The 15978-nt window shown below is 41.1% G+C and overlaps 1 protein-coding gene across 5 annotated transcripts in view; it reads right to left on the bottom strand.

The window, feature by feature from the left end:
• ARAP3 (ArfGAP with RhoGAP domain, ankyrin repeat and PH domain 3) overlaps positions 1-15978 on the bottom strand; it is a 68453-nt gene that overhangs the window by 42964 nt on the left and 9511 nt on the right. For 3 of the 5 annotated variants that reach the window (XR_013544686.1, XM_078392474.1, XM_078392475.1), the window contains exons 6-16: positions 11956-12216; positions 10204-10273; positions 9713-9833; positions 9275-9477; positions 8439-8545; positions 7425-7624; positions 4886-4971; positions 4428-4610; positions 4003-4156; positions 2362-2538; positions 2116-2269 (exon numbers count right to left, since the gene is read on the bottom strand). Coding sequence is in view for 3 of the 5 variants with exons in the window: in XM_078392474.1 (XP_078248600.1) it covers positions 2116-2269; positions 2362-2538; positions 4003-4156; positions 4428-4610; positions 4886-4971; positions 7425-7624; positions 8439-8545; positions 9275-9477; positions 9713-9833; positions 10204-10273; positions 11956-12216 (1716 nt within the window). In the remaining 2 variants the exon portion in view is untranslated. The remainder of the gene's footprint in view (positions 1-2115; positions 2270-2361; positions 2539-4002; positions 4157-4427; positions 4611-4885; positions 4972-7424; positions 7625-8438; positions 8546-9274; positions 9478-9712; positions 9834-10203; positions 10274-11955; positions 12217-15978) is intronic. The other 2 variants (XR_013544687.1, XM_072998338.2) reach the window with 1 other exon arrangement.

Here is a 15978-nt window from a genome sequence, read left to right as displayed (position 1 = left end):
TAGAAAAAGACTGAAATAAAAGGAAGGGAATAACTTCAGTAATGCATAAACATTTGGTTGAGAAAGAATTGCCCGGGGTATGGGATCTAAAATAACATGGGAAACAAATTTGAATATTAATATCTCAGAGAAAGAATAGATGGAAATATGGACCACATATCCATATAAATCAGTATCAGTTAAAATGAAAGAAATAGTTTTGAAGAGAGTCCATAGATGGTATTGACACCCCACAAAATTAATGCAGAAATCTCAGATACATGCTGGAGAAACTGTGGAAGTAAAGGCACACTAGAATACATGTGGGTCTCTTGCTCCAAAGTGGAAGCATATTGGTAGCAAATAATTAAATGGATAGAAAAATTGTTGAATGAAAAAATAATTAAAAATGAAGCTTTGTTATTATTTTCAATATTTAAGGATGGAAATGAAAAATTATTTACTGGGACAGCAAGAGCTGAAATTGCACAAAACTGGAGAAATGCTCAAGATCTTTCAGTACAAAAATTTGAGAAGAGAATCTGGCAAATGGTCCTGATGGAGTCGACCAATCAAATTAAAATATATAAACAGGATAAATTTATGAAATCCTGGAAACCATTATTAACATATGGAATTAGCTCAAGAAAATAAGAATGTGAAATGGGAAGTAATTTAGATTGCTGGCATGTAATATTTTAAAATAATTAAGTATGCAAAAATATGAATTAGTGGATGTGTAAAGAAAGATAATGTGCTGATAGACTGTAAGTAATGTGGTAGTATTGTACTACAATTTTAACTTGCATCGTTACACTATGGATGTTAATAAAATAATTTAAATTTAAAAAAATTATCCCTTTTTTCTCTTCCAGCATTCATTAGACTTTTCTTGCTTTCAAATGTTTCATAAACTCCAATTTACTTAAAATCTTTTGTACAGTACCTCAGTTGTACCTTGTACCTTGGAGTTTCTATCATCATGTGCTCCAAGTGTAGCTATGACACACACATTACAGATAGATTAATTCAATGTTATGTGCTGTCACGTTGGTGCTGACCTATAGGGAACTTCCGAATGGGTTTTCAAGTTGTATCTTTGCTTTGCTCCATCCTTTTGCATTCAAATTAGTATCTTATACTTGGAGTTATCCTTTTGTACTCTTGCTTTTTAATGTATAACTTTTTCTCTATGGATTTTTCTTTTTCCTGTTCTTTTAATAAAGTTTTGGAGCCTTTTTTCCCCTTCACTGATGTGTCATTCCCTTGAATCGAAAAGAACTCTTTGTCTGTGGCAAGGTATCCGGTCTCCTGAGTCCTAGTCTGTCACTCTATCTACTGCACCAAACAGAGTATCAATTAATTCAATACTGAGACAATATTTTAGTTATTTTAAATAGAGAATTTTAAGCAGCCTAGCTTTAGGATCAATAATGTCCTTAATAAATAACACCTTTCTATCCCCTCCCCTACTCTATGGCTCTCCCACATAAATTATTTCTAGTGTATTTTTTGTTTATGGTATTTGTAGTGCCCAATAACACACCCAAATAAAATCCTGCTATGCCGATTTTTATCTAGAATAAATGGTATCAAGTTGAAAAGTGGAAAGGAAACACACTTCAAAGCAAAGTAATAGAAATTAATTTTTGTATTTACTGCCAAAAGAACCCACAGAACTTTGAAAAGAGATTATGTTGTATTACTGTCTTTCCTTCTCCAACCTAGTTCACTGCTGAGAGTGATCTGAGCAAACACGAAGTCACTGAGTTCATCTTAGTACTCCGTTCAACTTGGTATCCAAGAAACGTTCTTCGGCTTGTTTACCAGAACTACCAGCCTAGTACTCAAGGCATTCTCATGGACCACAGACCAAAAGTGCAAGCAAAACAGGGCTTTTGTACGTTTTTGAACCTCGTGCTATGAGAAGTGATATCCGTGTGTAGGTGCAAGGAAGGGTGTCAAACTCCTAGGTGGCTGTCTTATTCCACACAGATGAGTCCAGGAGTGTCTTGTTGTGTGACATCTTCACCAGCCAGAGAAATATAGCCACACTTCAGCAGGGATTAATGTAAGTGATAATTTAAATAGGAAAAAGGGTAGAGAAATAACTGGTCATCTCACATTTCCACATACCTGTCTGAGGAGCCAGGATTAGGCACCATGTCTGTTCTGTTCACAGCAAGTGAAATCACATCTGCCAGGTCTATTTTCCCCACTGGCTCAGAGCTCATCTCAGTCTCATAGAACAGTAAAAACTTCTCCAGGGAGCACCAGACTCTCTGAAATTCTACACAAGAGAGAACATTAGTAAAAAGCCATTACCCCACTGCCTACATATTGTGGACCCCGATCGCTCCTGACACCATTCTTCACACTTACCCTCTCTGCTCTTCTTGATGACGGTGATTTTCGTCATGGCTGGTGCCTTATGCAGATAGCCACAGTGGGCAATTGCTTGTGTAATTTCATTGTAGACCCCTTCTGGGCTAAATCCTTCCACACCAAGATTGCCTGTTAAATGCACAGACTTCCAGGAATACCTATACATTGCATCATCTATAAAAGATTCAATTACCGAGAAAGAAAAAAGCTGTTGATTTAGGGATGAAATTAAGGCTCATGCTCCATAAAGCCAGGAAGGTGGAATTGAAGTCTGATTCCTTAGTATCTGTAATCATCAATACTGTTGTGCTTGCTTACAGTATACATTCCCTATGCTCACATTTTGCTTTGCTCTTTCAGACCCAAATCTTGATCAAGAGGATGGAATGTCTGAGACCAGCAAAGATGTCCCACCTTGTCCTGGATTCTATACCGTCTTCAAGCCCTCCAATGCCTATGCTGAGGACTCAGTTCACATTCCTGCTTTAGAAGAAAAGCCTGGGAAAGTGTATTTGCTAATTATGAGGCAGAATCCTACTGCCTTAAACCAGCTGCATCAGGTCACTCACATATGTAGTTCTATGTGCTCCCCAATGTCCGCCAGTTGAGTAGATGATTGTCACCAACTGCACACCCAGCCATGCAATGGACAGTAAGTGAAAGGTGAACGACACTTGTGTGATTGCCCTTATATATGTGGTTTCCCCCAAGATTTTATCTTGTGTAGTTGACGTAATAAATAATTAGGTTCTGAGAGATTTCATATAATAAAAGGAATAGGAATTATACAGATGAATCCACTGAATGGATGACTTTATAAGCATTGTACTGAAGACATGCTAGTTTCAGAATAAAACTGAGCACCTAGTGTCTAACCTTGCCATAGGTTTAAGGGAGTAGCACAGCCTTAATGAACTTTGGACTACTTCTCATAACATCTACAAAACTAACATCATTAGTTTTCACTTGTTTTGGAAATAAATATATGACCATCTTATTTAAAAATGGAAGTGAAAACAATAAATGTGCTTGTTTTAGCACCTTTCATTGGATCAGTCTTAAATTTGGCATCTTCATAAACTTATTCAAGTAGATAATGGAAACTAACTTTCACATTATTAGCTCAGTCAGTGTCATTTTTACAAGCAGATGTGTGAGACTTAGAAGAGCAGAATCTTTGTTTCTGTTCTTTGCATTAACTGAGGGGATTCTGAGAATGAGGGAAGCAAGTCCATAAGTATAAACATCATGCTGTGTAGGACAGGTGGGGATTCAATATGAAAAGACTACTTTTGTAAATTAAATTATTACATATAAAATTTTAAATCATAATTTTCTTTGCTGACAAGCCTCTTGCTTTAAATTTGCTTTAGAATCCCCCAGGCCAATGTTTAGTTGTGAGAATGAAAATTAAAGCTTTGGGAGTGAAGTCTGCAATGTATATTCAAATACATGCACAGAAGCTCATTTCCTGCTGAGTCTGGTAGCATTAGGAAGACAGCACCTGGTAACATTATTTAGAAGCTGGCCCAGGAAGATGAGATGTGATTAAATGGGTGTGGCCAGGGAAAGACATTATTCACCTTCTTAATCAAGTATATATATATGCATATGCAAACGGATTGAGTATATAGTTACCTGGGCAATTTCTTTGCTGAACCTGCCCGCTGTTGTACAAGGGAGTGGCTCCTAGAGTGGTGCTGCAGTTTCCCATCTCAGCATCCATGGTGGTTGCAAAGAACTTCAACATTGTCTTAAGCAGGCCAGGCCCAGACACAGCTGCACACAGAGCCTGAGGGGAAGGAAGACTGTTAGTGGACCTGCTTGAAATAACTGGTCTTCTACAGGTATGCCTGACCCTAAAAATCCAAGCACTAAGAAAAGGTAGTTTATTAGCCATCTGAACAGGCAATGACGTGGTCCCATTGGACTAAGAATAGCCTCGTCTGAGCAGATGCAAGTTTGATGCCCATGAGTGCACTGGAATTCCTGTGTGAGAGTCACAGCCAGTTTATACCTCCCCCTGGATTCCCCAGTGCACAAAGCCCTCTATAGAGGCTTACCTTTAAAAGACTTTCCTGTCTGCTGTACTGTGGGTGCTGCATACGGTAGCGCCCATAGCGGTACTTGCTTGTGATGAAGTCTCGCCTCTGCTCAGTGCTGGCATCAGGATACAAGGCTTCAGAAGGTGGGAGATGCGCTGCCCAAAACCTGTTGACTTGCTCATTCCCCAGCATGATGAACAACTTTAGAGAAAAGGGTTGGGGTGACATTGAAGCAGTTGTGGTACTTGGAAGAACACTCATTTTAAGCACTCCTTTTCAAAAACAAAAGTACAGCATGATCCTGGGAACTTTTTCCCCAAGAATAACCTCAATTCAAAATTATTTATTTATTCAATTTATATTTTGTCATGTTAGTACAAGGAATTATCCTCCTCAATCATTCTTACACCTGCAAATTTGGATTGTGTCTCAACCACTTCTCAGACTCTAGATCCTGTTGGGGAAATGCTTCATACCTGAACCATCTCATTGCTCCAAATGCTTGTGTCCAGCTTCAGACTCTGCACTTTAGAAATGCTGGAGCCCAAACTCCGGTGTTGGCCTGTGGAAGCAAAGAGGCGCTGAACACAAACTTCATAGAACAGGCATACAATTTTGGTTGCTTTGCCACCAAAAGCAGGGCAGAACCTGTAACAGTCGTGGGGACAACCTCTAACCCATTATAGACTGGCCAGTAACTTTGGAATTCAAAAGCTTAAACTCTTGGGTGGGTGACCATGGAAGTTACACCTTTTAGGACTGGCTTACATTTCCAAGATACATTGCAATATATGGGAATATGCAGTGGTGTTGTAACACGATTATAAAATGCTATTACCATTCTCACAATTGCTCAGCTGACGGGTGGTGACATGTTCCATGAAAGAAGCTCTGAAGAGCTGCCTGTGCTTTCCCTCCTTCCTGCTTTCCTCCCCACCTTTGTGGGTTGGGGTGAGAGTTCAGAACACAAGGGCGGCTCTGCAGAGCTTTTTTTCAAGGAGGGTGTGTCACCTAGTGAGAGGTGGGAACCAAGAAGCTACTTGCCATTTCAAGGGAGGAACTCACATGGCTAGGAGCCGGAGCTGCTGGAGAGGGTAAGCTCTCGTACCTGTGGATAGAAGGCAAGGAAGATGCTCCAGCCCTTCATGCCACCACCAAGAGGAAATGGAAAAGTGTTTGTGGTGTCACTTCTCACTGTTATACGGAGGAGAAGGGCTAGGCTCCTGTGCTTGCCTGCCTACCTGCATGGCTTTGTTACCGCCACTCCTCAGAGCTGGCTCTTGGGGCTGCGGCAGAGCTTCTGGACAGTGAAGTCATGATGGTTTTATTTATGTATTTTTAATTCCTGCTATCTGGTATAGCACTGTATCAGGTAGCAGGATTCTAAAAAACACCAGAGGCATTCACACATGTCAAATCATATGATTTCAATGAATCTATTCCACATCCACATTTAAATAAATAAATCTCCTGCAGAGGAGAAAAAAACAACTCACTGCTGCTAAAAATAACACAATCCCCTTTCAAATTAATCCCTGCTTGCACATTCCTTGTGTAATTACCCAAATTTTAATTTGATCTATAACCTGCTGAACATGATTTAATTGGGGTGTGGGGGAGGTTAGTAGTAGGATCGGGCTCCCAGAAACACTAAACTTAAGCCCCACAGCAATAAAGAATCTGCCACAGCTCATGGGTTCATATTTCGGATCTGATTCCAGTCGTAGATTGAATTGAATGCTAAATGTATTATTTTTTTGGACCAATGCCAGGAAGACATTCTTAAAAAATCTAACGCTTAAAAGAAAAACATCTTTGTTTCAAAATCAACATCTGAAAAATAATCGTGATCGGAGTTCCACTAGTTAACGACATGAGTTAGTGTGCAGAAGTCGTACATTAGTGCACCCCCCTAAAGGGAAAAGTGCCTTTTCATGTCTCTTTGAAAACTAGATTTATACCAGCTAGTCCAGCCCTGGCCCTATAAATGCATTTGGACTATGAGACCCTGAAGTGCCAATACAGAGAGCTAAGAATCTATGAGATACATCAGGGTGTCTGGGAATTCTAATCTTAGCCCATCACAAACCCCAAGGCTGCAGGGTCATTGTTTTATACAAAGTCCCTTAACCACCCTTCTCAGCTACACTTCTTCAGCATAACACTAAAAAAATGGGGTAGAGGCATAGAGCTTAGTTATGCAAGCTGGCTCTCAGGAGGCCAGCCACTTCAATACAGCCACTGAAATCATAGAAGCCAGTTCTGGTTGTAGCCAAGGCAGATCACCACAATCATCTAAAACATGTGAGGAAAAATGTACTGCCTTCAGTCTCTCAAAGATAATGTTTGAAAAAAAAAAGGATCTTATTTGGAACAACAACGCAAATCAACAGACTCTATGTGAAGTGAAACTGAGATTATTTGCCTGACCACTGATTCTTGGCTACATTAACTAGCGATTCTGGGTGTCATGGTCTGTATTACATTATAGGGGCAAGGTTGGGCTATCTAACATAAATTTAGTTTTGAAAGAGAAGTAGGTGAGAAAGGGGTGAGAAAGGTGTGGACTGAGAAATGTAGTGTGCGCATACACACCATACTAATGTTTGAATTAACATGTTGATAATGCTTATGGTGAATTTGTGATTCTCAGTGTGGTGTAATGAACAGAGTGATGGATGAAGACTCTGGGTTTGAATCCCTGCTCAACCATGGAAACTCACCGGGGGGGGGGGATGTAACTGGTAAAACCACTCCTAAAATATCTTACTTACCTTGAAAGCCCTATTAGGGTTACTACAAGTTGCTCCTGACTGGACAGCACAGAACACACAATGTTAATTTAACAAGTTAAACATGTTCAATTTTAAGCATTAATAGATTTAACTTTGAGAAATTAATTTTCAGACCAAATGTTCCAAATTGTTTAGTGCTTGACCATCAGACACTCTCCTCATTCACACTACCTTTACTTACATAAGTGGATTTCAACAGTGATTATCCAGAAGCACTTGCCTGCACACTGCTTACAGATGACCACACAGAGGTTGATGGAAGCCCAGTCAGGGCTCAGAGCCTGGCAGTCAGCACAAAACCTGTTGGCTTTGTTAGACCAGATCTTCTCAGCTACTTCGTAGTCATACAGTGTCTCAGCAATGGAGTTCTGCAGGGCCTCCATCCACTCCCGCTTTTCTCGTTCAGACTCAGCAACAAAACTGAGGAAACATACACCTAATAAGGTAGGGTCTAGCCTCGCAGCAAACACGTTGTCAATCTAGAAACACTGTGCTTCCAACTCTTGTGGCCCTAAGGTGCCATAGAGGGGACAAACTCTGGAAGGACTGCTGCTTTCCTCTTTCCAGATGATGAAACAGAAAGGTATGGGCCTTTCTTCTATGGGACATAGAGAAGAAATGAAGAAGAAGTGCAGACAGCAGCGACCAACCCCGGTTTCTTGGAATGGAAACAGTTGCTGTTTCTGCTCCCTCCCTGCTCCTTAGACTAGGTGACATCATGAAGGCCTGCAAGAAAAATTCTCATTTCCCAGCGGAAAAATGGACTGGAAGAGGAACAGTTTTACCCTACCAGAATCCCAAGAGGCCTGATCTTTCCAGGACTTTCTAGAGATAAAAGCTTGCCCAAAAAGCCTTTGCATTGACTAAGGAGCATCCGTGGTGGTGTTCTCCCAAATTTTGGGGCACCCAGCAATATGATCCACTTGTGTCCTACCAATAAGGCCAGAAGAGGCACAGGAGCTGCTGTTCTACACTGTCTGCTCATCTGGTGTCACAGAGGCCTCTTGGGGGGGGGGGAATGACATTTCTTGACAAGAGATGAATCTGGAGCAAGCAGCACAACACAACTTTCTTATTCTCTTTTTATTCTATTGCTGCTGACAGACAGTTCTTGTCTCTGGAGAAGGAAGAATGGCTCATCTCTTTGGGCCATCTGACTTTGTTCTATCAGTTCTTGATTATGCTCCTGCCAGGCATGAAACAGTGCACCACTTAAATGCTCAGGTTGTGTTACCTGAATATCTTGAATGGGGTGATGAGCTCAAAGCCGCGTCCTTTGGCATCTCTGATGGTGGTGCTGTGCATTTCTATCACACAGATTGCAACACCCATTTTAAAGAACTGGGAAGGAAATGTAGAGAGGAATGAACAGAATTTAGTTTACAGTCAAAAAGATGTCCCCGCTAGTCATATACCCTCAAGCTCAGAAAATAATCAGGAGGGAAATATTTCACTCCCCGTTTTTCCCGTTAAAGGCTCAAAATGGCAAGAGTGGAGACTGAAGAGTTTAACACCAGCTACGATCTTGAAGGATGTGAATTTCCATCAAATTCAAATGCTCAGGACAGGAATAAACTATATTTTATAGAGATAAACTGAAATTGTTTGTGTTCCAGATATGTGATTCAGGCAAATCTTTGAGATCAAGTAATATTATCTGCAAAAGAAGCCCATGCTTATCTCTGGATAACCAATCACAAAACAAAGCAACCTGTTTGCAGACTATAGGAGGTATGAAAATCTCCTTTTGTAGCAATCTGATGTTTTCAGCATTTAACAATCTCTGTTCTAACAACAGGCTATTTGCAATGTGCACTTTGGTCCTCAGACTGCCTTGAGTCTGGTGCAGCCATCCTTCTAATCTTGTCAGAGCCATTTCTGCAATAGTATTAATCCTACCAGTATGAAGAAGATAATCTGTCTCCCTTCCAATCCTATGAACAGAAAAATCTCTGGACGAAAACGATAAAATTGCTTTCCATTTCCTCAAATCTGATGAGCAGAAAAAACACACCACAGTCTACCACCCCTGGCTGAGGGATGCAAATGCTGAAAGTCTCAGATGCTTACCTGCTCACTTTTGTACAGCCACATCTCTGCCAGGATAAGCACCACAAAGAGCTTGGATTTGTAGCCCTTGAGTTCGAGGTAGCCAGACTTCTGGAAGCGGGTGATGTTGTTGCTGGCGCTGCTGCTGAGGCAGGGCCGAGGACTGAACAGTCGCTGCTCTGTCACTTTCTGTTGCAGAATGCGGCACCATTCATCCCGCAGAGCTGCAGGAGGAGAGACAGTAAAAGGCAGAGAGAGCTGCAGACCCATTGGGACAATACATACTGTATGACAAGAGCTGGCAGCAGCATCCCTATGTGCAGATCCCTATGAGGAGCACAGCAACAAGAGCGCTGAAGGGGGCCAGTCAAAGGCAGGATGCTGCTGGCTGTGGGGGCAGGGAGAGTGTGGCATTAAAGAAGGGGTAGTCAAGAAGTAGCTCAGTATGGAATTCCTTACCTTCATTTTCAGCTCGGAAGACAAAGATCCTGTGCCTAGTGACAACTTGGAATTTGTTGTCCTTGGTGGAACGCACCATGTCAATGACAGAGAGTGGAATTACTCCTTTAGGATACGGCTCCTGCAACCCAAGCATACAGGGAGTTTAGCTTTGACATTTCTGCAGTGAACCTAGATACAGACTGAATTGATTATCTAGTTTTACTTCCTTCCTATTGGGTGTGGGACAGACACATACATGTACATATACCTGTGTCCATGCATACATATATGGCAAAAGTTCATGTACCAAAAGCTCTAAGCCCTATGAAGTTTCCAAACCCTTTGGTCTCACTACCACACCTTCCAATATCATACATTTTCCTGATGATGTTCACTCAATTAACCAGGACTTCCCATTGCTTTTCCCAGCTCCTTTTATTCTCACCTGGCCATCAACAGCCCAAGCCCAACAAGCCTGCAGTGTTTAGCAAGCAGAATTCTCTCCCTACCTTCTCATTGCCAAAGTACATGATATTCTTCCCATCAAATCTGACGAAGCGTCGCTGGAAGACATAATTCCTATTGAGAATGAAAGAGAGCCCACTGAGTGCAGAGCTTTTAACCTAGACACCCCTCATCAACAAATAAGCTAATTAAAGGGCTACTGAGGAACAGAGCTACATCTGACATCAGCAGGAGTTGGTGCTCAGTTCCATCTTTGATGCTTCCCACTGTAGGAGGTTCAGCTCTAGAATAGAATAACTCTCACCTAGGAGTAGGTAAGGATTTTCTTTCACCTTGGTTTTGCTTAGATTTTACTAGCATTTCCAAAATCTGTACATGGGAGAAAGAAAAATTGCAGCATGGCCCAGCCCTACTTGGAATTAAAGTTGAAGAATAAAGACTAATTACTCATGGCTTATCCGGATAGAGCATTTGTTCCCTTACATGTGCCCAATTGTATGCTGATGATATTAATATTTTCCCCTCCCCCACCAGAAAGATGCAAGTGATTTAAAAAGCCAGACTTTCTGGCTGTTGAAAACTACCTCCATGAGGTTTTGTTGGTCTGCTTTGCTTTGTACTAGGATGGAGTTCAGATAGCACTAACAAAAATAAAACTAATTAACAAAAACAGACAAACAAAACCAGAATCTAGCACAGTGGGTATTTCCCTTATGTTTTCTGTAGAGTTGGTATGAAAGATGGTTAATTTCCAAAGGAGTAAAGTGAAGTTTCTGCTGAAAAGGGCTCAGAGTTGCAGCTTTCAATGGATACTAATCTACTGAAACACACTGAGAGAGACAACACTAAAATCTAGCATACAGCATAGTTTTCAAAGAGATTCTTCAAACATTTTGAAATATTTTTGATTTGCTCCGTTAAGAGATTACAGTTTCTTGAAGAGGAGAGGAGAGGGTTTTTAGAAATAAATGTGGACAGAAATCCTCATAAGAGCCATCACCTATCTGATGTCAAACAGTAACAAGCAGTACAAAGAGTTGAGGAACAAATGCTCTCTCTGGATGAACCTGTACTTGAATAAGCAAAAGCAAATGTACTAATTAGTTAAAAGGCATATTAAAGATCAATACAATTTCATTCATTCATTCATTCATTCATTCATTCATTCATTCATTCATTCTTTCTTTCTTTCTTTCTTTCTTTCTTTCTTTCTTTCTTTCTTTCTTTCTTTCTTTCTTTCTTTCTTTCTTTCTTTCTTTCTTTCTTTCTTTCGCTATTAAAATTTACAATTTGAGCACTCTTGTATGTGACTAACCTTATGAGGGATTCATGTAATTATTTCATGTAGCCATTACCTTTTAATTGTTAAATTTTGAGGTCATGCCCCGAATATATATATACATTTTTATTATTCACTGAGAGACAGCAGCCTATTCTCATATGCCCAGAGGGCAACTAGAAAGGGCCACCAGACCAAAGATCGTGGTTTCTAGGCATAGGTGACTGATTCCTCTGCTCCAAATTTCTCTATATAAAAATAAAGTGCCCTGAGGAGTTGCTAATCAGGATATTTTCATTTGTCAAGTGCTAAAATAGAGGTATGAATTTTCTCCAATCTTTTGCACTTTCAATCCTTGTAAGGATTTGCTGGTCTAACTTCAAGTGTTTTTATTTACATTTCTAATGGTGTAAATTGCTTTGAGCAATTTACTTCAGAAGAGGACAATAAAGCCATTCAAGGAATATCCCATTCTCATCTACCTCACTACTCTGCTCCCCTCCTACCAGCCACTTACCCCTGTGGAGAGAGCTTGTCCAGCCAGCTATTGAACACAGTAGGTGGCCGCTCAGACGATGAGGTATAGCTCGCATAAGGAGAGATGGTCAAGTCATCTAAGGTTTCATCAGCGTATGAAGAGATCTGGAAATGAGAACTTGGGGTCCATGGAACCTCCACAGTAGAATAGCCTTCAGTCTCATTCTGGGCAACAGGTTTGTTGAAGGCAACTCCTCTCTGAGTAGATTGGCTTTTTTCTTCCACCTTTATGCTTCTGCCCCTGAAACAAATAGTGCCGTGCTTACTTCACAGGGCACCAAAACAACAACAACAACAACAACAAAAACAAAAAACCTAACCAAATAAGAACCCACTGCAACTGGGATCAGCTAGCCTCCTGAAAAGCAAAAGTGTCTCTCAGTAACAAAGGCAGTTCTTACACCCTGTTCCAATCAAGATATTTTTTTTAGCGGCAGTAGGCAGTAGGGCCCCTTCACAGATTGCTGCCTTGTCATGGCGAAGGGGCTTGAGTAATTCAGAGAAGCTATGGGCTATGACATGCAGGGGCTATGACATCTCTACAAGATGGAGAGGTCATAGTGGAGAGTTCTGACTAAATGCGATACATCTGGAGGAGGAACCGGCAAGCCACTTCAGTATCTTTGCCAAGAATATCCCATGAACAGAAACAAAAGGCTAAAAGATATGACGCTGGAAGATGAGCCCCTCAGGTCGGAAGGCATCCAAAATGCTACTGAGGAAGAGCGGAGAACAAGGACAAGTAGCTCCACAGCTAATGAAGTGGTTGGGCCAAAGCCGAAAGGACACTCAGCTGTGTACATGCCTGGAAGTAAAAGGAAAATCCAATGCTGCATAGAAAAATACTGCATAAGAACCTGGAATATAAGATCTATGAACCTTGGTAAGCTGGATGTGGTCAAAGAGGAGATGGCAAGAGTAAACATTGACATCCTGGATGACAGTGAACTAAAATGGATGGGAATGGGCAAATTCAATTCAGACAATTATCATATCGACTATTGTGGGCAAGAGTTACATACAAGAAATGGAGTAGCCCTCATAGTTAACAAAGGAGTGGGAAAACCTGTACTGGGATACAATCTCAAAAATGATAGAATGATTTCAATACAAATCCAAGGCAGACCTTTCAACATCACAGTAATCCATGTTTATGCACCAACCATCAATGCTGAAGAGGCTGAAACTGACCAATTCTATGAAGACTTACAACACCATCTAGAACTGACACCAAAGAAAGATGTTCTTCTCATTATAGGGGACTGGAATGCTAAAGTAGGGAGACAAGGAATAAAAAGAATAACAGGTAAGTCTGGCCTTGAAGTTCAAAATGAAGCAGGGCAAAGGCTAATAGAGTTTTGTCAAGAGAACAAGCTGGTCATCACAAACACTCTTTTCCAACAACACAAGAGGCGACTTTATACATGGAAATCACCAGATGGACAATACTGAAATGAGATTGATTATATTCTCTGCAGCCAAAGATGGAGAAGCTCTATAAAGTCAGCAAAAACAAAACCTGGAACTGATTGTGGCTCTGATCATCAGCTTCTTATAGCAAAACTCAAGCTTAAACTGAAAAAAGTAGGAAAAAACCACTGGGCTAGTCAGGTATAATCTAAACCAAATCCCTTACGAATACACAGTGGAAGTGAAGAACAGATTTAGGGAACTAGATTTGGTGGACAGAGTGCCTGAAGAACTATGGATGGAGGCTCATAACATTGTACAGGAGGCAGCCACAAAAACCATCCCAAAGAAAAGGAAATACAAGAAAGCAAAGTGGCTGTCCAACAAGGCCTTACAAATCGCAGAGAAGGAGGTAGCAACAAAAACCATCCCAAAGAAATGATTACCTCGTTAAATGACGAAACCACTTGACGATGAGGTTTTTGCGATTGCTTTTGCAATCACAAAACGATGTTCTAATAGGAAAATTCGCTTCACGATGATTGGTTCCCTGCTTCGGGAACCGATTTCTCACTAGACAGTGATTTTAAAACAGCTGATTGGCAGTTCTAAAATGGCCACCCGTTGTGCAGAATGGCTCCCCACTGTGGATTCCTCGCTATACAGGCATTGGAAAATGGCCACCCTATGGAGATTCTTCGCTTTACGATGGGGTAGTTAGCCCACTGGAACACACTGAACCAGCTTTCAATGCATTTCAATGGGCTTTTTCGTTTTGCTTGACAAGAATTTTGCTTAATAGTGATTTGAACAGAACGAATTATCTTCGCCAAGCGAGGCACCACTGTACAACAAAGCAAAGACGCTGTCCAACAAGGCCTTACAAGTAGCAGAGAAGGGAAACAAAATGCAAGGGAGATAGGGAAAGTTACAGAAAATTGAATGCAGACTTCTAAAGAATAGCAAGGAGAGACAAGAGGGCCTTCTTAAACAAACAGTGCAAAGAAATAGAGAAAAATAATAGAAAAGGGAAAAACCAGAGATCTGTTTAAAAAATTGGAGATATTAAAGGAACCTTTTGTGCAAGGATGGACACAATAAAGGACAAAAAGGATAGGGACCTAACAGAAGCAGAAGATATCAAGAAGAGGTGGCAAGAATACACAGAGGAATTATACCAGAATGATCTGGATGTCCCGGACAACCCAGATAGTGTGGTTGCTGACCTTGAGCCAGACATCCTGGAGAGTGCTACACTCAATATGCCAGCAAGTCTGGAAAACTCAGCAGTGGCCAGAGGATTGGAAAAGATCAGTCTACATCCCAATCCCAAAGAAGGGCAGTGCCAAAGAATGGTCCAGCTGCCGTACAATTGCACTCATATCGCATGCTAGCAAGGTTATGCTCAAAATTTTACAAGGAAAACTTCAGCAGTATGTGGACCGAGAACTCCCAGAAATACAAGCTGGATTTTGAAGGGGCAGATAAACTAGAGACCAAACTGCTAACATGTGCTGGATTATGGAGAAAGCCAGAGAGTTCCAGAAAAACATCTACTTCTCCTTCATTAACTATGCAAAAGCCTTTGACTGTGTGGACCACAACAAACTATGGCAAGTTCTTAAAGCAATGGGAGTGCCTGACCACCATATCTATCTCTGGAAAAATCTATATGTGGGACAGGAAGCAACAGAATTGGATATGGAACAACTGATTGGTTCAAAATTGGGAAAGGAGTACAATAAGGTTGTATATTGTCCCCCTGATTATTAAACTTACATGCAGAATATATCATGCAAAGGGCTGGGCTGGAGGAAGCCCAAGCCAGGATTAGGATTGCTGGAAGAAATATCAACAACCTCCGATATGCATATGATACCTCTCTGATGGCAGAAAGTGAGGAGGAATTAAAGAACCTCTTAATGAGGATGAAAGAGGAGAGTGCCAAATCTAGTCTGAAGCTCAACATACCATAAAAACCCAACAACAACAACAAAAAACTAAGATCATGGCCACTGGTCCCATCACCTCCTGGCAAATAGAAGGGGAAGATATGGAGGCAGTGACAGATTTTACTTTCTTGGGCTCCATGATCACTGCAGATGGTGACAGCAGCCACAAAATTAAAAGACTCCTACTTCTTGTGAAGAAAGGGATAACAAAACTAGACAGCATCTTAAAAAGCAGAGACATCACCTTGCCGACAAAAGCCTGCAGAGTCAAAGCTATGGTTTTTCCTGTAGTGATGTATGGAAGCAAGAGCTGGACCATAAAGAAGGCTGACCACCAAAGAATTGATGCTTTTGAATTGTGCTTCTGGAGTAGACTCTTGAGAGTCCTCTGGACTACAAGGAGAACAAATCTATCCATTCTAAAGGAAATCAACCCTGAGTGCTCCCTGGAAGGACAGATCCTGAAGCCAAGGCTCCAATACTTTGGCCATCTCATGAGAAGAGAAGACTCCCTGGAAAAGACACTGATGTTGGGAAAGTGTGAGGGCAAGAGGAGAAGGGGACGACAGAGGATGAGATGGTTGGACAGTGTCACTGAAGCAACCAACATGAATCTGACCCAACTCCAGGAGGCAGTGGAA

Source organism: Pogona vitticeps, chromosome 4 (assembly GCF_051106095.1).
Source record: "Pogona vitticeps strain Pit_001003342236 chromosome 4, PviZW2.1, whole genome shotgun sequence".
NCBI lineage: Eukaryota > Metazoa > Chordata > Lepidosauria > Squamata > Agamidae > Pogona > Pogona vitticeps.
The sequence above is the reverse complement of the archived record's forward strand: the minus strand, read 5'-3'. Positions and strand labels throughout refer to the sequence as shown.